Source organism: Meles meles, chromosome 8 (assembly GCF_922984935.1).
Source record: "Meles meles chromosome 8, mMelMel3.1 paternal haplotype, whole genome shotgun sequence".
Lineage (NCBI taxonomy): Eukaryota > Metazoa > Chordata > Mammalia > Carnivora > Mustelidae > Meles > Meles meles.
The window spans coordinates 530543-548997 of NC_060073.1; the positions used below are offsets into that span (position 1 = coordinate 530543).

General features: G+C 65.2%; 2 protein-coding genes across 5 annotated transcripts; both read right to left on the reverse strand.

Moving 5' to 3' along the window:
- Positions 1–7327: 7327 nt before the first annotated feature.
- On the reverse strand, positions 7328–9789 carry CEND1 (cell cycle exit and neuronal differentiation 1). The gene is made up of 2 exons (XM_046016159.1): positions 9645–9789; positions 7328–8324 (listed from the first exon to the last, which is right to left on the reverse strand). Exon 2 carries the CDS (start codon positions 8224–8226, stop codon positions 7777–7779), a length of 450 nt encoding a protein of 149 aa, XP_045872115.1. The 5' UTR covers positions 8227–8324; positions 9645–9789; the 3' UTR covers positions 7328–7776.
- Positions 9790–10064: 275 nt separating this feature from the next.
- SLC25A22 (solute carrier family 25 member 22) lies at positions 10065–18265 on the reverse strand. Of its 4 annotated transcripts, none has more exons than XM_046017161.1 (10): positions 18115–18265; positions 14384–14530; positions 14169–14294; positions 13914–13969; positions 13116–13206; positions 12493–12611; positions 12212–12386; positions 11973–12127; positions 11813–11888; positions 10065–11667 (listed from the first exon to the last, which is right to left on the reverse strand). In XM_046017161.1, the coding sequence occupies exons 2-10, from the start codon at positions 14401–14403 to the stop codon at positions 11514–11516; spliced, it is 972 nt and encodes a 323-aa protein (XP_045873117.1). In that variant the 5' UTR covers positions 14404–14530; positions 18115–18265; the 3' UTR covers positions 10065–11513. The 4 variants fall into 4 exon arrangements, with proteins under 4 accessions (XP_045873117.1, XP_045873118.1, XP_045873116.1 ...); XM_046017162.1 differs by having other exon boundaries at positions 14384–14525; positions 18115–18171; XM_046017160.1 differs by lacking the exon at positions 18115–18265 and adding an exon at positions 15370–15545 and having other exon boundaries at positions 14384–14525.
- Between the last annotated feature and the right edge of the window lie 190 nt (positions 18266–18455).

Here is an 18455-nt window from a genome sequence, read left to right on the forward strand (position 1 = left end):
TCTGCCGGCGCAGGAGGGATGGGTTCTGCCTCCAGGATGGTTGTGGGGAGACAGAGGCATCCAGGATCGCTGGGGTTCAGCTGAGTCCCTGGAAGAGTCTGGGTGTCCCTTCCTGAGATGGTTCTAGATGCTGAGTCTGGCGAGGAAGTCGGGTGCCGTCGGGCTGCGTCTGGAGCACGGCTTCCACTGACTGTCTGGGAGCCGCACGGCTCGGCTGCAGACTGCTAGGCGCTCTCTAAGGCCTGGGCCTGGGAGAAGGGAGGCCGGTAGAGGGCCACAGGCTGGTGGTAAAGAGGAACAGACCCACCCCTTGGCCCCCACAGGCCACTTTCCAGGACCCGGTGCTTCAGGCAATAGGGTTTCCTTGAGGTCCAGCCAGCCTCAGTTCTGACTAAAGAAACCTTTGTCGTGGGTAAAAATGCCAAAGTGGCCGAGGCCAGGCCAAGACCTCTCCTGGGCACACCTACCCCCATGACCACCAGCTCTGTCCTCTGCCTGGCAAGGCCGCTCGCTCCCACGGCTCCTGACTACCAGCAACCCCCAACCTCAACAGGACCCTTCTATTAAGAGTGAGGCAGAAGCTGGGGGCTCCCGGCATTGGTAGGGCCTCAGGACAGGGGACAGGAGCCGTGTGGTGGGTGGAGGACTTTGGATGGAGACCCACAAGCCTGAGGTCATAGGCTAGGCCTAGCCACAGAAAGAGCTTTCTGGGTTTAGGAGGGCTCCCCACGTGGGCATTCGTGGGATCCAGAGGCTGGAGATGCCAGGCTGCAGCAGCGGCCACGGGACCATCCTGCAGGCCCAGCCCAGGGCCGCCTGACACCTACCTTCTCTTGCATCACAGAACTTCATTAGGCCGCGCTGCTCCCCTTTGCCACTAAGAGGGCAGACACGGTAGCTGGCCCGTGGCCCTGTACCATGGGGCTGATGCGTGCACAAGTGGGAGCGTGCACAAGTGTGCTCCTGTGCTCAGAGGCGGCATGCACTCCACTGTACACCCAAGTCCTTGCAGAACGCTTGCCGGATGGCCCCACCTGCCTGAGCGGGCTGACGGCCGAACCCGTGTCCTGTGTGTGTCACTCCAACCCCAGCCCGGGGCAGTACGTTTGCCTGGGTCAGTGGCTCCCAGCACACGCAAGGCTGTGAGGGTCCAGGTAGCTCGTGGCATCTGGAGTTGGGGTGGGCAGGCTCCACGGGGGCAGGTGTGGTGGTATGGGGTCTTGGTCCGGGTCTGGCAGTGGCCTGCCTCTCTATGTGTGCCCCTGTGGGCAATGAGGACTGGACGCAAAAGAGCCAGAGGCCCCATCATGGTGACTGGGGTTAGCCCTTAGCAGGGCTGCCCCCGACGCGAGGCTGTATCTGTTGTCCTCTTTACCCACACAGTCCTGCTGGCTTGTCTCCCACTGCCTGAGTGGGTTCCCGTCCCAGTGAGTCGGCCCCTTGCCCCTCCTGCCCCCTCAACCCTGGCAGGCGAGGAGGGGGATGCTCCTGCGGCCCTGCCTTGGGCAGGATTAGGGCTCCCGCAGGCGGATCAATGGGCAGTTAGCTCTCCCTCCCAGGGCAGAGCCCAGGAGAGCCTGAGGGACGGCTCTGCACCCTGGCCACGTCTGGATGGCTGTCTCCTGGGAAGGGTCCAGGCCTCCCCCTCCAGAGCCCCCTCGTCACAGCTGAGGCCCTGAGGTGTAGGGCTCGTGGGCACGGAGTTCTAGGGCATCAGCCAATAGTGACTGCCCAGGAGGGGAAGGGAAGGGCCAGCCCTGGGGCCCCAGGGCTCTGCTGCTGTGGAGTGATGCCCCTGAACCCGGGGTTTTGCTTTTGCTCAGGGACCCTGAGACTTGAGGTGCAGGGTGTCCCATGACATGTTCTCAAGCGCCAGTCGGGTTCGCGGTCTCATTCCGGTCTGCAGACCGCTCCAGATGGAGCAAGGATAGCTGGGGGCCTTCCCGGGGGCCTTTCCAGGCAATACAGAGTCTCAGGACCCCTGGCTCTCTTCCTTCCTTTCCAGAGTGTGCCTGAGCCGGTCCCCCAGGGAGCCTTCTCACTTGCTTCTCCCTCTGAAATGCTGGAGCTTCTCTTTGTCTGGCGAACTCCTAACTGTCCTTCAAAGCTCCTGGGCACCAGAGGCACCATTTGCCCTGTGCTCCCTTTCTGAGAAACCCCCCTAAACTCACAGGGCTTCCCTGAGTGCCCCCCCCCCCCGCACCATTAGGTGAGCCTGACCACTGGGTGGACCTCAGACAGGAGACCTGGGACAGGGCTCTCTCTCAGGGCTGGTGTTTCATGGGCAGCCCTGCCGGCCAGCCTGCTAGCCAGGGGACCCGTGTCCTGGGCCCCAGATTCATCCCTCTTTCCAGCAGTGCTCAGGCTTCGGGCACTTTGGCTGGGGCCGGGGGTGGGATCCGGAGACTTAGAGCCCAAGCTCTTAGACCCTGAACCAGTTAGCAGAGGGTGGCCTCCACTAAGGGCGAGGGGCTGTGGAAGGCAGGGCAGTGGGCGGGGAGCACCGGGGTCCCTTCACCTCCATCGCATAGGGCGAGGTGTGGCCCAAAGATGTTGGCCAAGTGGGCAGGCAGTTTGGTGGCCTGGAGTGGGGTGATACGGCAGGGAGGCTGGCCGCGTCCCGCCCAGGACATTAGGACAGGTCTCCGGGCATAGGTGGGAGGGTCCACAGGAGGGTCCGAATGGGCTTCCCCTCAAACACACCTCCAGGTACCACTGTGCTGGTTGGGGGGCAACGGCCACCCACACTCAGCCTTTCTTCCCGCTGGCAAGAGATGGGTCCCAACGATGTCACTGCAGCACCCTCCGCAGGACTGCAGGGGCCGAGCAGCTGTCCTGCCCTGCCAGTTGACCCTGAGCTGAGGTGGGCAGGTGGACACGGCTCGCCAACCCTCTGACGGCAGACCTCCCTGCGCCAGAGACACCGGGCCAAGATGTCCGGGCACGCCAGAAGCAGCCGCTGGGACACGGGGAGCCTCTGCCTGTCCAGCCCAGGGGCTAGGGGTGAGGTCAGGGAGGCCCTAGCTGGGGAGCTGGGGGTGGGCACTGAAGATCCAGGCGTCAGAGAGGACTGGCCCGCAGCAGCTGGTGTCAGTCCCCGGAGCCAGGTTCTCTGCCACCGGTGCCTTCGGGGGGGTATCGGTCACTCTGCCCCCGTGATGGAAGAGAGGTTCCAGAGGACCCCACTTAGCCCCAGGCCCTTCTCTGTGGGGGAAGGCAGGGTCTGGAGACAGCGGCCAGCTCCACTCCCTGGTCACGCCAAGAATGTGTTCCAGGATGGGAGTCCCCAGAGACGGACAGCACGCTCGGGAGGGAAGGGGTGCTAGAGAGAAAAACGACGAGAAGCCCCGCCACATGCCTCTTCTGCGTCCTTATAACCCTGACCACCCGTGCCCTCCGAAGCCCACGTGTGGCGCAACGTGCCACAGCCTGGCAACGGGAAGATATCAGGTCCCGGTACCGGGGTCTCTGGGGAGTCCCTGTGGTGCCCAGGCAGGGGACACCTCTGTCCCAGGACATGATGCTCCCACCTGATTTTTCCTGATGGCCTTGAAAATCTGATTGTATTTATATTACGTACTTTTTTTTTTAAGATTTTGTTAATTTATGACAGAGACAGCGAGAGAGGGAGAAGCAGTCCTCCCGCTGAGCAGGAAGCCCGACTCCCAGACACCCTGTAGTACCTACTTCTTTAAAAAAGATTGTTTAGGGGCACCTGGGGGGCTCAGTGTGTTAAGCCTCTCCCTTCGCCTCAGGTCATGGTCTCAGGGTCGAGGGATTGAGCGCTGCATCCGGCTCTCTGCTCCTACTCGGAAGGGAGCCTGCTCCCCCCCTCGTCCCCTCTCCCCTCTCCTCTCTCCTCCCCCCTCCTGCTCACTCAGCTCCTTCCTGATGTCAGTATCTTGTCTTTCTCTCCCAAAACCAAAAACCAGCCCTGGACATCTCTAAGAGTTTGCTTATTTTGGAAAGGTCCCTACTCAGGTTTGGGAGCACAGTGGGACGGAAGCTGAGCATCCAAACCCCACATGGGCCCCCGAGACCCAGTTAAGCTAGTCTCACGTTGCCAGGGAGGGGATTCCAGGAACTGAGTGTGCATGGGAAATCAGAAATAAAGAAACGGGCGCCTGGGGGGCTCAGTGTGTTAAAGCCTTTGCCTTCAGCTCAGGTTGTGATCCCGGGGTCCTGGGATCGAGCCCCGTTTCGGGTTCTCTGCCCAGCAGGGAGCCTGCTTACACGCCCCCCCCCCCCCCCGCCTACTTGTGATCTCTGTCAAATAAATAAATAAAGTCTTAAAAAAAAAAGAGAGAAAGAAACGAGATCATCACCAACTGCTACCCTAAAGCTACCCTGACAGGTGGCCGGGGTTAGCCGACCCCAGGCTCTGCACAGGCCCGGTTGTGCTGGGAAGTGAGAGGCGGAGGCCACAGCAGGCCAGCGGGAACCGTCCACCTCCTGGGCTCCCTGGGACCAGCTGATGGAAAAGAAGTAACTTTGGATCTCCAGCTTATTCACACACAAAACCTAAGGTCCACAGATAGGCTGAGACACAACGTGTACTAAACATGTGCAAAGGCCAAGCGTGTTAGCCTGGAAGGAGGAAGAGCTCCTTCCTTCCGACCGCGATTTCCAGAGCGCACGCGGTAAGGGGCAGGGGAGTCCCACGTGATGACCTCGGACTTCACAACTTCTGCGCTCAGGATACAAGGCAAAAGGGAAGCCAGCTGCTGGGTAGAGACGTCCGCGTGTGACAGAGGCTCGGTTGGCACAACGAGCGGAGAAGTCCTCCCAGTAAATGAGAAGGCACTCCGTCCCGCAGAAAAACGGCAAGTGGCCTCAAGAAGAAGAATCACAAAAGGCCCAAATAGCCAGGAAGTTTGTGAAAAGAAGTACCTTAGAGCCGTGCAGAGAGAAACAACCAGAAGAGGCGGCTGGCCTCACTCGGACGCGCACAGTCTGCAGCGTTTCCCCTGCCCGGTGTGGGGGGAGCAGGGCCCTGGGCTCGGGCGGAGCAGCACCCGGAGGAGGCGCGGCAGGGTCTTGGCGAGAGGAGCACGACCCGTCCACGGCAGCAGCAACTCACCGCAGTGGGAAGGGGGAAGCAGCGAAGTGTTGGTCGACGGACAAGCGGGTGAACAAAATGTGGTTTATCCGCACGACGGAGCACAACGCAGCCTCAGGAAGGAAGAGAGCTCAGGTGCCTGCCCTAGTGCGCATGGAGCTGGGGGACATGGTGCGGAGTGAAACAGGCCGGACACAGGGACACATACTGCAGGATCCCACCCAGATGGGGTCCCTAGAGTCTCCAGATTCGCAGGGACAGAGAGTGGACGGAGGCGCCAAGGCCTGGGGAGGGATGGGGGTCAGGGTCTCAGGGGGAAGTTTTCCATCTGAGAAGCTGGAAAGTCCTGGACATGGTCGGTGGGGACGGCTGCACGACGGGAATGCGCTTCGTGCCTGAGACACGCACTTGATGTGGCCAAGGTGGCTAATTTTGTCTTCTGTGTATTCTACCACAATAAAACAAAAACAATACAACAAAAACCAAAAAAAGGGAAAAAAAGATAGGTTTGCAGCCCACGCACAACCCACCCTAAAGACACCGGGCACACGGGGCGTTACAAGGGTTTCCGTCACTGCTCTATTTGGAAACAAGCTCAGCGTCCTGTGAATTGGCGAGCAAGGCGGGGCGGGGGCCTCTAAAATATCAGGGGGGTTGTTTCCAAGACGCGAGCCACCGAACGGAGACAGTGGGCGAGGGGACTGCACAGCCGAGGGTGGGTGGTCTGGGGAGCACCGCAGCAGCCTCGGCACCTGCGGGGCAAGGGGGCTGGAGGCTGGACCCTTGGGCCAGGTCTGCTCCGCGGCAGCCCACCTTGTGTGGCCGGCTCTGGCCCGGTAGCTCAGGGACCGGAGGAGCTGGCGGTGTGGGGGTCAGGAGGAGGTCCCAGGACTCGGAGGAGGCACATGTCTGGACAAGGCTGTCAACCCCGTTTTGGACCTTCTCACTCCAAGGAAGTTCTCCGGACTTGCCTGGGCCTGATATGCGGGCACGGGGAGTGGGTGTGCCACGCTGGGAGGGTGAGTGCCAGGAAAAGAAGGGAGGGGCGTGCCCCCAACATGTCAGCTGCAAGAGACTGGGGACAGGAGGGGGCCAGGGGGCCAGAGCCTACAGCGGCAGGAGTGCTTCTGGGCCCAGTAGGGCCTTGCTTTCCCAGACCCTGCCCTACAGCCCTGCGCGCAGCTGGGGGCGCAGGCAGACAGACTAGTCGGCCACCTGGTCAGAGCGGGCTCAGCGAGCTGCGGGCTACGGGGTGGCAAGGGGAAAGCCCATCTCCCCAGTCTCCTCCATGCCCCGCACAGATGGGGAGCTCACCAGCGACAGCGATGGAGAGACACCCCCTGGCCTCAGATGCCAGAGCAAGTTCTGTCCCCACCCCCATGCCCTTACTGCTCCAGTCCCAGCCCTGCCCCGTGCACTGTGCCTGGGGCCTGGGGGCAGGAGTCCATCTCGGGCCAGGCCGGCAGGAAGGCCTGGCTGTGCTGGTATGGGACGGGGCAGGGTCTGGGTTCAAAGGCATGGGGGTGGCTGGGGGGGGCGGTGGACGGTGGCACCTGGAGCTCCCTACTCCTCCCGGGAAAGCCTGGTGCTGTGGCTGAGACCACCTCCCACATCTCACTGGGAAGTCCTTGCCGTTCCCTGTCCCAGGGAGGCGAGACGCCAGCCCAGCCATTAGACCAGTTTATTTCAGACTCAGCCCCCACTCAGGCCCGGGGTTCCAGGGTGGGCTGCCCAGGCGAGGACGTGTCAGCGCCCACAGTGCCCGCGGGTACCGTGCCGCGGGCCAAGCCGGGCTCCGCGCTGAGGAGGGGCTGCACAGCAGTCTCCTTCCCTCCCTCCCTCCACAGCGGGGCAGTGGGTGCGGGTCCGCCAAGCTCCTGTGTTACTGCATTTATACGCTTGTTAGAATCTAAGGACGCTGGGTGAGGTGGGAGGGGCGGTGCACGGGGGCAGGGCCAGCGCAGCCACTGGGTGGGTCCTCCTTGACCACCGCCCCCGTGCCCGGCCGCCCTGCCAGGCTCTCGGATGCCCCAGGGCAGAAGTGCTGTGGGGCCAGCCGCGGCCGCTCCCCTGGGGCACAGGGTAGAAGGTGAACGGTGGGAGCACCCCCAGACCGGCCTTTGTCCACCCAGCCAGGGCGCAGTGGCGGAGAGAGGTGGCAGGGAAGTTCTGCCACTGTGAAGGCTTGATTCGGGTCACCCCACCGCCCTGGCCCTACCCACCGGACCCCCCAACCCTGCCCAGCTACAAACAAAGAGCAGAAATGGGGAGAGTGAAACAGCCATACCCTTTAATGTCCCCACGTGGGCCGGGCCCTCGTCAGAGCCCCTCCCGGACCCCTACCCAGCCCTGGCTGCCAGGAAGCGCAGGGGACCCCTGGGGCCGCTGGGGCCTGGCCAGGTGGGCCGTAATCAAGGTCCTCTCTTCCCCCTGCCCCCCAGTACCCTGGCCACAGCAAAGACCCCTCCCCCGTGCTATGGCTCCTCCTCTGCTGCGCAGGAAACCCGAGCCTGGGAGGGGGACGTGCTGGGGGCCGGCGAGCGGGCTGGGTTTCCACGGCTGGGGGCCTGTCTGCGTCTGTCCCTCTGCGTGTGTGGGGTATGTGTGTCTATAAGGTGTGCACGTACAGATGTGTGGGTAACTGGGGGAGCTCGGCATGCACTAGGCTCCTGAGATCTGTACAGGAAGTGGCTGTGCCCCGACCTGGGCACGAGCCATCATTTTTTCCGGGCCAGGAAGGCCACACCAAGAATTAGGGCTACGGCGGCCACGGCCACACCCCCAGCCACAAGCAAGGGGGTCATGTTCTCAAAGGGGCAAGGGCCTCGGCCCCCCGGGGCTCCGCTGGGGGCTTCACCCTCCTCAGCCCCATCCCCAGGGCCCTTGGGCTCGGTGGCGGCATCGGGGCTGCTGGGGGCCGCAGGGGCTGGCTTCAGGTTACTGTGGTTATTGAGAAGGGTAGGGTCTGCTTTGGCCGGGGTCTTCTTGGCCGCTGGTGGTGTGGGGGCCGCGGGAGACTCCTGCTTCTCTGCTTGGGTCTCCTTCTTCCCAGGCTTAGCTGAAGGGGCCTTTCCATCTGCAGCTGGTGGGGCTCTGGCCTCAGCAGCGGCCTGTGGAGCCTTGGTGTCTGGCTTGGGGCTGCTGGTCGCCTTTCCCCTGGACTCCATGCCGGGTGGTGCTGGAAGGCTACGTGGGGTGTGCGTGGACAGACAGGCAGCTGGAACTCAGTGGCTCAGGACAGCTCACCCCTGGGCATTATCCGGGCCTGGGGAGAGACACAATGAGGCCACGGCAGGAGACTCAGCCCGCCTGCTTAGCTCCCTACCATCCTGGACCACCCTCCACCCAGAAGACCCCACTCAGCATGTGCTCCCAGGGCTTGATCTCCAGCCGTCCCCCACCACTCCCTGAGAAGCCCCTCAAACCACACAGGCAGATCCTGTTGGCCCTGAACCGGCCGGGGGTACGGCACGAGACTAGCCATCCACACGATGGTCCTGGCCATGCCTGTGCTATTTCCATCTGCCCTGGACGGGGCAGTGAGAGGAGGCTATGCGGTCAGTGGAGGGCGTGGCAGCTATGGCGTGCCTGGGCAGAACCAAGAGTGCACCTGCTTGGAAGGACTGGGTCCCGGTGGAGGGGGGCAGGGCAGGAACCCAGAGTCTGGGCTCCGTGGTGTCGGTGGGGTGGGAAGAGCCCCAGGCTGCCAGAACTGGGTACAGCACACCTCAAGTGTTTCCCCGGGAGGCTGGAGAAGCCAGGCCGGCAGGCAGCGACAGGCCCTGTGCCTCCAGGCAAGCCATCTGCCCCTCTCCAGCTCCTGGTACCCACCCCCAAGACCAGCTTTCTCTGCTCCAGTTCAAGGGCAGGGAGTCCTTTCTGAGTCTGGGCTGTGCCCGCTTCTGGGGCAAGAGCGGTGGGGGGGGGGGGTACCCTGGTGTGAGCCTGGTGTGGACATACGCCATGCCCGTCCGCCTCAGCATCCTTGAGCCTGGGCCAGGGCAGAGGATGGGGGTTCCAGACTATAGAAAAAGCCTGGCCCCGATCCTCTATGTTTGAGTCGGGCTGGGCCTGAGCCATCTCTCTCTAAAGACCTAGACACCCCCTGTCTGTGTCTCCTCCGAGGAGATTCGTACCCCTCGCCCCACCAAGGAAAGGGAGCACATGTGGGAAGCAGTGGCCCTTGTTTTCCACCCAGGCCGGGAACACTAACCACACCTGAAGGTCACCTGTAGGTCACAGCATAGCGGGGCGTCCCAGTGAGCAGCCCAGCTGCTGCCCCATTTCTCACGGAGTCCCAGCAGCCCCTCAACCCCTGCTGTTCTGGATGGGCACCCAGCTGCTGGGGGTCAAGTTTGCAAAGGGCAGGTGGTCTCCTGCCCGCCCCCCTGCCAAGCCCCTGTTATTTTTGGTTCACACTGACGTCAGCCAGTGCCCCCTCCCCTTCCCAGGAGCCGCCGGGCTGGAGAGAGCCGGGGGCCCAGCGTGCGCCCCCAGTGACCTTCAAGGCGGGAGCCGCCCACTCGCCCCGCGGGGCCGCCCCGTCCCACCGCCGGCCCCAGGCCCCGGATCCCCGCTGTCTTACGCTGCTGCTCCCGGCGCTCCCCGCTCGGCGCTGCGCGCTCTCCACCGGGCCAGGGCGGGCGGCGGCTGCGGCGGCGGCTGCGGGGACTGGGAGTTTCCCACAATGCCCTGTTCCCGGCGCCGCACGCCCAGGAGGCGGGGCCCCATCCCACCGGCCCCGCCCCTTCGGCCGTCCGGGCGCCCCCGCGCCGGGCTCCCCTTTGGATCCCAAGGGCGGCCTGCAGCCAGGGGGCGGGGGGGCCGCCCTTCCCGCCCCTGCGCCCCGGCCCGTGCGGGAGTCTGCCGGCCCCCCGCCCGGCCCCGCTCTGGGCCCCGCGCCGGCCCGCGGGAGGGAGGCCGGAGGCCGGGCTGCAGGACAGGGGAGCCGGCTCCCCGGAGAGGCCACCCTCCCGCCTCCCCCAGCAGAGCCGGAGACGAGCTGTCTACTTAGAATATTTATTTATCTTCTCACAGGACAAGACACAAAAAGTTACAACTTCTTAAAACTCTTCCAAAGAAAAAATATAATTCTGTAAGCAGCAGCAGCTTCCAAGGTACAGATGTGGCGGGAGAGGGCAGCTCCCAGGAACCGTGAACTGGGGGGCCCAGGCCTGAGCCCCAGGTAGTGTCACCGGGAAGGGGCCTCCGAGGACGGGCCCGGGTGGGGGTACACAGCACCAGCACATCAGATCATCACCGACACAATCACGTGGCCTGGGGCGGGGCGGCCGCTCTGATTCACGACACCAACCGAGGGGGCGGTCCGGTCCGGGAGGTCCGAGCTTACGGAGTGTGGTCAGCGGCCTCAGCAGAGGCGAGGGGGGGGAGTAGGGCGGGCCCGGAGGGCTGAGGGAGCAGGTGCTCTCCCGGGAAATAGAGCAGGTACCCCCAGGCTCCGTACTGGTCCTCATGTCTGCCCTCCCCACTGGCCAGTCCTGGCGCCAGAGGATGGGGGGTCTCAGAAGAGGGGCTTGCTGAGGTGCAAGGACCACGCTGGGAAAATAAATGCCTGAATGGGGTCAGAGAGGAGCCCAGGGCGCACACAGCACAAACACACACACACATTGCCTGGCCATGAGGGTAAAGCCCGCAGCCACTCACCCCTGCCCCCAGCCAAGAGGCCAGGCCAGCGGAAGGCTGGTGGACACAAACTGCTCCCCAGAACATTTGCACACGCACGCGGACCTCACACGCTACATGCCTCCACCTTGGGGTGAGGGTAGAGAAGCCCACCAGGAGGGGTGCTGGGTCCCACAGTGGAGTGAGGGCGCTTGCCCTGGGAGTCAGAACTCAGTGTGACCTGCCTGGGACTCCTGGCTCAGTATGGGGGGGCAGGAGACCCCAATCCCCCTGCAAGGCTGGCTGGGGGGCAAAATGGAGTCCTGGCCAGGTAGAGAAGGACAGCAGCAGGGGAGGCTGGACGGATGGACAGAGGGATGGACACAGCACTTGTGCTCGGCAAGTTAATAAATAGGTTTGTGCGGGGTCCCCTTCGTAGACTAGGGGCCAAGCCTTGGGGACGAGAGCTGGTAGACTGGAGGGTAGGGTCCCGCTTGCTCCGCCCAGGCCTGGGCGCCCCAGCCCAGAGACCAGCTCTGTCCCTGGGGGCGTTCAGGCCGGGGCGGGGCTGTGGCAGGGGCTGGCTCCAGGAATGTAAAGATTTCTGCATTTTCTACATAAATAAGACATTGATCCCAGTGGTCGTGCAGGCAGGACCCCACGGGGGCCACTGTGTGCACCACCCATGTGGACCCTGCACCCCTTCCTCTGCTCCCCCCGTCCACGTGAGAAGGGTGGGAAGAGACTGTCTCCTGCTCAGTCCCCGGCAGGCCCCCTGGCTCCAGCCCCGCTCTGGTCCCACTCGGCTGGAGGGAGCGGCCGGCCCCTGAGCTCAGTGCTGGGGTCGCTGCAGCAGCTCCAGCAAGGTCTCTGCGATGCCCAAGAAGTAGACCACTTGAGCGATGCCGAACAGTGGGGCGATGACCAGGGCGCGGCAGTAGGCGCCCTTTAGGAAGGCTGTGGGGCCTTCGTGCCTCAGGATCTTCCTGCAGGGGGAGGGTGGTCAGGGCTGCTGCCGGCCCACCTCCCGCCCCGGGGCCATCCCACCTGGCACAGTCCAGGAAGCCCCAGGAGGGGGGTCAGGGCTGCTGCGCGGCCCACCTCCCATCCCCCGCCCCGGGGCCATCCCACCTGGCACAGTCCAGGAAGCCTGTGTAGGTGTCCTCGTTGACACCGCGCTGCAGCGACTGGAGTCTGGTCTTCACCACTGCGGGGAGGGGGGTGGGGCAGGTCAGTGTGGGGCCCAGCCCGCCTCCACCACCACCCCGCGCCCCCCCCCCGGGGCACTGACCATCACAGGGGTTGACAGCCACAGCGGCCGCACTCCCAGCCGCACAGCCAGCCAGAAAGGACACGTAGAAAGGAGCCTTCTCCCCCGATGCGGGCCGGCCCAGCTGGTTCAGGTTGGCAAAGAGGGGGAAGTAGACAATGGAGAAGGGGACGTCCCTGTGTGGGGAGGGAGGGACGCTGGTGACCTAGAAGTGCGTGGTGGGCAGGCCTCCCTCCTCCCGCCCTCACCGTCCCCCCCACCTGAGCAGCGTGGCCCCCAGGCCCTTGTAGAGACCGGCAATGCCCCGGGTCCGAAGCAGGTCCCGGGTCAGCTGAGTAGCTGTGGGCCGCGGGGTGGCCGGAGCCTCCACCGAGGGCTGGGCGCCCCCTTGGGCCGACAGCCGGGCCTGGGCATCCAGTATCTTCTTCTGGGCAGCTGGGGAGAGAAGGGATGGGCCTGCTGGCTCCCCTACTGGGGCAGGGGATGCGGCTCCAGCTGTCACCCCCACCCCCCAGCTCTCGGTCCCCCCCCACACCCTCACCGATGCGGCCCGCATCCTGAAGCTGGATCTTCAGCATCTCCATGGGGGTGGTCACGATCACCTGGCACGTGCCAGCCCCGCAGCCCGCCAGCATCTCCTTCGCCAGGGTCAGCTTCTGCCTGTGGAGAAGGGGTGAGGGCCGTGGTGCGGTGGCAGACCCAGACGCCTCCGCCGCCCCGGGGGGCTGCCTGCTGCCCCGGGCATGAGGGGGGGCTGGGAACGGGGAGGCGGTGCGGCCCTGCAGGGGTGCGGCACCCACCGGCTGCGGACACCCCTTCAGGCCCGCCAGCACCGGGCACCGAGCCCAGCAGACAGATGGCCCCCGAAGCAGGGCCTGGGAAAGGGGGGAGGACCGCAAAGGGCGGCTCAGAAGCTGCGGTTCGCAAGCACCCGAGGGGCTGCCCTCTCAGCCACACCCGCAGGGGACGGGAAAGTTGGTCAGTGTCCCCCCAGTCCCACCCTGGGGGCCTGGAGGCACCAGGACTCGGCATCTGCTTCCTTCCCGGTGCAGGAGGCAGTGAGGAGAGGGAGGTGGTGAGGGGCAGACAGCTGCCCTTTGGGGCTGTCTTTTGTCCGGAGGCACAGCCCCCTCCCCTGCATGACCTTGGCTCACAGCCCCTCACCCGTCCTTGGAGAGCTGATATCGAAAGAAGTCGTTAGCAGCCAGCTTGATGGCCTTCTCAGGGGTGACGAGGGTCAGGTTCACAGCAGCTCCTGTGGGGCATGGGGCATGGGGGAGCGCGGGCAGGTCAGTGACGCAGGCTGGGGAGGCTCTCAGCCAGCTCGAGCCTCCAGCTGGCAAAGCCCCACCCCAGTCACTCCTTGGCTCCCCTCCTGCCCTCTCACCCACATTGGTGCCAGACGGGGCAGGACTGGGCAGGGGCAGGGGCAGGGCCTCCTCTGGGCACTCCCCTCAGCCTTCCTGCGTGATGGACCCATTCTGGCCTCCCTGAGGAATCCCTCCCCTGGAGGACCCCGGCCCTGGGTGAGCAAGAGCAGAGGGAGGCAGTGGCAGGTCCTTCCGCACCAAGTCTGGGCAAAACCAGGCTTGGGGACTGCCCGCTAAGCGGCTTTGCGGTTGCGCCCCACGCCCTCCCCTCCCGTCTCCCCGCACAGATGGAGTCCCACCTGCCCCAGAAGCAGGGGAGAAGCCTGCCATCGCACAGGAAAGACACTTCGTCCTGCCACGATGGCCTCTGCAGCAGGCGAGGGGAGGGGCTGGGGGGGGGGAGGGGCTGAGCGGGGGGGGGGGGGGGGAGCTGCTGAGAACCACCCCGCCCTGGAGAGCCCGGCCGTGCCATCCAACCAGCACCCAGGGCCGACTGGCCACAGCAGGCACCGGCAGGCCATCCTGCCTGGCTCTGCCAGCGGCCTCTGAGGCTGCAGGAGCGGCCCCCCACCCACCCGGTCCCCAGCCTCACCGCGGTACATGCCGAAGTAGCCCTCCGAGCGGATGGTCTTGATGAGGCAGTCAGACCTGCAGCCAAGACGGGGAGGGTGAGCCAGGGGGCTGGCGGCAGCTCACGCCCTAACCCAGACCTGCGCTTCCCAGGCCAGCCCCGGCCTCAGTTTCCCATCTGGTCTATCAGGGCGGGGGACGCAGGAGCAGGACTGGAGTCGAGCCGCAGGCTGTCCCCCCAACCTGGCTCCAGCCCCATGCCCATCGGGCCGCTCACATGCTGCTGTACAGGCGCTGGCCATTCTGCTGGTTCTGAAGCCTCGTCTTGGCCAGGTCGATGGGGAACACGCAGGTGACCCCGATCAGCCCGGCGATGCCGCCATTGATGAGCTTGGCTGGCAGACTGTGGGAGCAGAGTGGGGGGTCAGGACCGCACACGGGGTGGGGCGGGGCAGGGCGGGGCCAAGAGCCAAGGCAGGGTCACATTCTGACCTGATCTGCTTATCGGCCATTGAACTTCGAGCACCCAGGTAGCCAGCCGGGGAAGACAGGGGTGGCGGCGGGCGGAGCGTGGGTGGGACAGAGGGGGAAGGGGCGGTCCTCCACTTTCCGGGGAATTTCAAAACCAGCGCTTCTGTTCTAGAAGAGGGTACGGGAATCAGAGGAAGGAGGAAAAGACCACTCAGAGGCACACCAGGGAAATAAGCTTCCCCCCCAGGTCTTATGCAAGGGCACTGAGCCCCTCACTCACCCGCGGCCCCATCCCCAGGGCCACCCAGCTTCCCCTCAAGGCGCCCCCGCCCCCGCCCCGTGCGGCCTCCCAGCTGGCCTTGCTCACGCTCACACACACTCACGTGCACACTGAACGCGCACAGGAGCGCACCCTGCCTTTAAAGGGCCAGGCGCCTCCCGGGCAGTGAATCCGCCAGCCAGGCAGGTCGACCACGGACCGCGGTGACCCCCTCTTCTTTGGGCAGCTGCAGCTGGCGCCTGCCCCCTTCAGGATGGAGGCCGGAGGTGCTGAGGAGCCCCCCAACCTGGGCTCAGCTCACAGCTACCCAGGAAGATGCTGCCGCGCCAGGTGCAGCCCCCTCCACGGCTCCCACGGACCCCAGACAGCCCCTCCGGTCGGAGAAGCACTTGGCTCACTCACACCCAGCCCAGCACCCACCCTCCTGCCCACCCTTTCCAGGAGTCCCACTCCCAGGCAGACACAGACGCACACGCACAGACCGGGTCCTCTGGAAGCACAGGGTAGGGGGCAGCTGGGAAGGGGACACCGGACTCAGGCTCCCTGGGGTTAGTTCCCCGACCCACTCTAGGGGTTGGGGGAGATGGGGCCCCTCTCACTAAGGACAGGCCAGAGCCAGAGCCAGCCTCCGGAGCCTCCTGTCCTGGGCCTCCCAGAGTCCCAGAGCCCCCCTCCCCGCTGCCTCTTCCCCTGGCCCCCTCAGAGGCCAGCTGCCTCGGGCTCTTACCCACAGCACTGCCGCCCAGGGTCACCAGGCTGGCTCACGCCCCTCGTCCCTCTGAGGACCGGTGACCTTCACCTCAGCTTTCCCGGGCCATCTGTCCCTGTGTCCCTTGCCCCTCCAGCCGCACCGCCCCCGCAGGCCCCAACCCCTCTCACCCCGAGAGCACCTCTGAGACTACAGCCTACCGGGCTCACGGAGAAGACCCAGAGGCGGAGGGAAGGGCCCGCTGCGGGGATTGGCCGCTAGGCGGGGCGGGGCCGGCCTTGGTGTGTGTCTGGGGGGGGGGGGGACTTTCTCTTTCACTTTGGGCTGAGGCTCTCTGCCGCTGTGGGAGAAGGGATGGGAGGGGGCGTGACAACTTCTGAGAGCCACGGCCCCGCCTTGGACACCTGACCAGACCACAGGGCAGTGGACCTGACTCAGGCTGACCTAGCCAAGCCGGGGCAGCCGCCCATACGAACCCCAGCCCGAGGCTGCCGCGACCCTGGATGCCCTGTGAGTTCCCATCTGCAGCGCGCAGGCTGGATCTGCCTAGGGCTCTGGGACCCAGAGGATGGGGCGCGCTCTGTGCTCAGATCCTGTGTGTGGACAATCTGTCCCGTGGGGGTGGAGATGGGTCTGTGCCCACTCCGGTTCGTGAGACCTGTGTCTGTTGGGTGAAGACACACTTCATGGAAACAGCACTCTAGGACACAGGAAACAATACACGTCTATTAAAAAGCTAAGGTTGAGACGCCTGGGAGGCTTCTCCCTCTGCCCCTCCCCTGCTCCTGCTCTCTCTCTCTGTCTCTCAAATAAATAGACACTTTTAAAAAGGCCAAGGAGGGGCGCCTGGGTGGCTCGGTGGGTTAAGCCGCTGCCTTTGGCTTGGGTCATGATCTCAGGGTCCTGGGATCGAGTCCCGCATCCGGCTCTCTGCTCGGCCGGGGGCCTGCTTCCCTCTCTCTCTCTGCCTGCCTCTCTGCCTACCTGTGATCTCTTTCTGTCAAGTAAATAAATAAAATCTTTAAAAAATAAATAAATAAATAAAAAGGTCAGGGAAGGGGCACCTGGGTGGCTCAGTGGGTTAAGCCTCTCGGGTCATGATTTCAGGGTCCTGGGAACAAGCCCCGTATCAGGCTCTCTGCTTGGCGGGGAGCCTGCTTCCTCCTCTCCCTCTGCCTGTCTCTCTGCCTGCTTGTGATGTCTGTCAAATAAATTAAAAAATAAATCTTAAAAAAAAAAAAAAAAGGCCAGGGGGAGGATGGCTAGGTATCAAGAGGCCTGCGGCTGCCACCCAGGACTGCTCACCTGGCAGGTCCGGAGGGCACGGAATGGACACTCCCAGAGCCCTCTGCCCAGCCAAGGGGCCCCCGAAGCACACACCCAGGGCACCCATCCCCAGCACCACCTTCCCGCTGCCCTGGCCTGCGGATAAAAATCTGCCCTCTGAACTTCAGCCTGACTCTCCCTCCCTACCCCCACCTGGTGGACTGGCTACAGCCAGCTCAGTGGCCCAGGGCTGTCAGGGGCAGGGTCTCCCTGAGACCTAGCCCTGCCCTCCAGGGGCCTGAGGGAGCCCGCCTCCCTGAACGGTACTAGATCCCACCTCCCGCCCAGGGTGACGGACCCTGGGTGATGGGGGTCCTGGAAGTCAGACGGAGTGTCTAAGGTGAGGAAGGGAGCGGTTGTGTAGGGAAGAGGGGCAGGCCCAGGGACCCAGAGCCTGAGGAGACGTGAGTCTGGGGGCTCACGGGACATGCCTCAGGCCTCAGAACGGAGCAGGGAAGAGGGTCGGCTGGCTGACAGCAGTGAGAATGAAGGAGCTCCAGCTTGGGGAGACTGGCAAGGGGTCCACTGGACCCAGAACCCCCTCTGTCCGACCTCACTCTGCAGTTCCCACTCCCTGCTCAGCAGACCTCTGTGGATCGACCTCCCCGGCACCTCGTGTTGCCATGGAAACCCAGCCACCCCGGCGGGGGCTGTCAGCCCTCACTGCCCCCCCCATTTCTGCAGCCAGGTAAACTGAGGAAGGCAGGCAGTGGACAGCGCTGCCCACAGAGCTCAGCCACAGGATGCTGGGGCTCCTTCCAGACCCCCCAGGGGTAAAACCTCCCACAAATGAAGCCGCTGAGCTCCCCCGCCCCCCACGGAAGGCGATGGGGGCGACGATCAGAGCCTGGCACTGGCCGCCGGCTGCCCATTCAGTCTCGCCGCGTCCCTTCCCCCTGGGCGGGGGGGCGCTTTCCATCCTGTCGGAGGGGCCCCAACCCGCAAACAAAGGAGGCTTGCGGTGGGGGCTGCGGGCTCCAGCTCGGAGGCCGGCTCAGGCCCCTCGTCTCTCAGGAGGGGGTCCAGACGGGGCCCAGACGGTCACGCTGCCCCCGCCAGGCGATGGCGACTCCAGCCACGCACGTGTCCACACAAGCCCGGCGGGGTCCCACGTGTGCGCCCCCTCCCCCGCGGCCCGGCCTCCGCGTCTGGGTCTCTGGCCCCAGCTTCCCACCCCGTGGGGACACGTGTGCGCGGGGAGCGCGCCCGGCACCGCCCGGGGTCGAGCACGGCCTCCCACACCCGGGCGGCAGCCGGTCGGAGCATCGCCGGCCCCGGGACCTCCCCCGCTCCCCGCCCCGGAGCCGCCTCCTCGGGGCAGCTGTCACCCTCCCCGGCCGCCGCGGCGCCCCCGGCCGCTCCCCCCCACCCCCGCTCCCCGCAGCCGAGCCGCAGCCGGTGGGCGCAGCGGAAGGGAGAGGCCGGGCCGCCACTCACCGCGCGCTCTGCCGCCGCCGCCGCGCTCCCCTCCCCGCCGCGCCGCGCGCCCGGCTGCTGGCAGCGGAGGCGCGTCCGCTCTGCTCGGCGCTGCGCGCGCTCCGCCCCCTGCCCCCGGCCCTCGGCGAGCGGCCTCCGGCTCCCCCTCCCGGCCGCCGCGGCCACTGCGCCGGCCTGGCCGCAGCCGCGCGGGGCCCCAAAGCCCTTCCTGGGTCTGCCGGCCTCGCGGCCCCGCATGGGCCAGGGGCCCAGGGATTCGCCCCGGCGGGCCAACGGGTGGCAGGCAATGCTCGGAAGAGGGTGTCCTCGGGCAGGAGCGGTCCCCGGCCGCACGGTGGGCG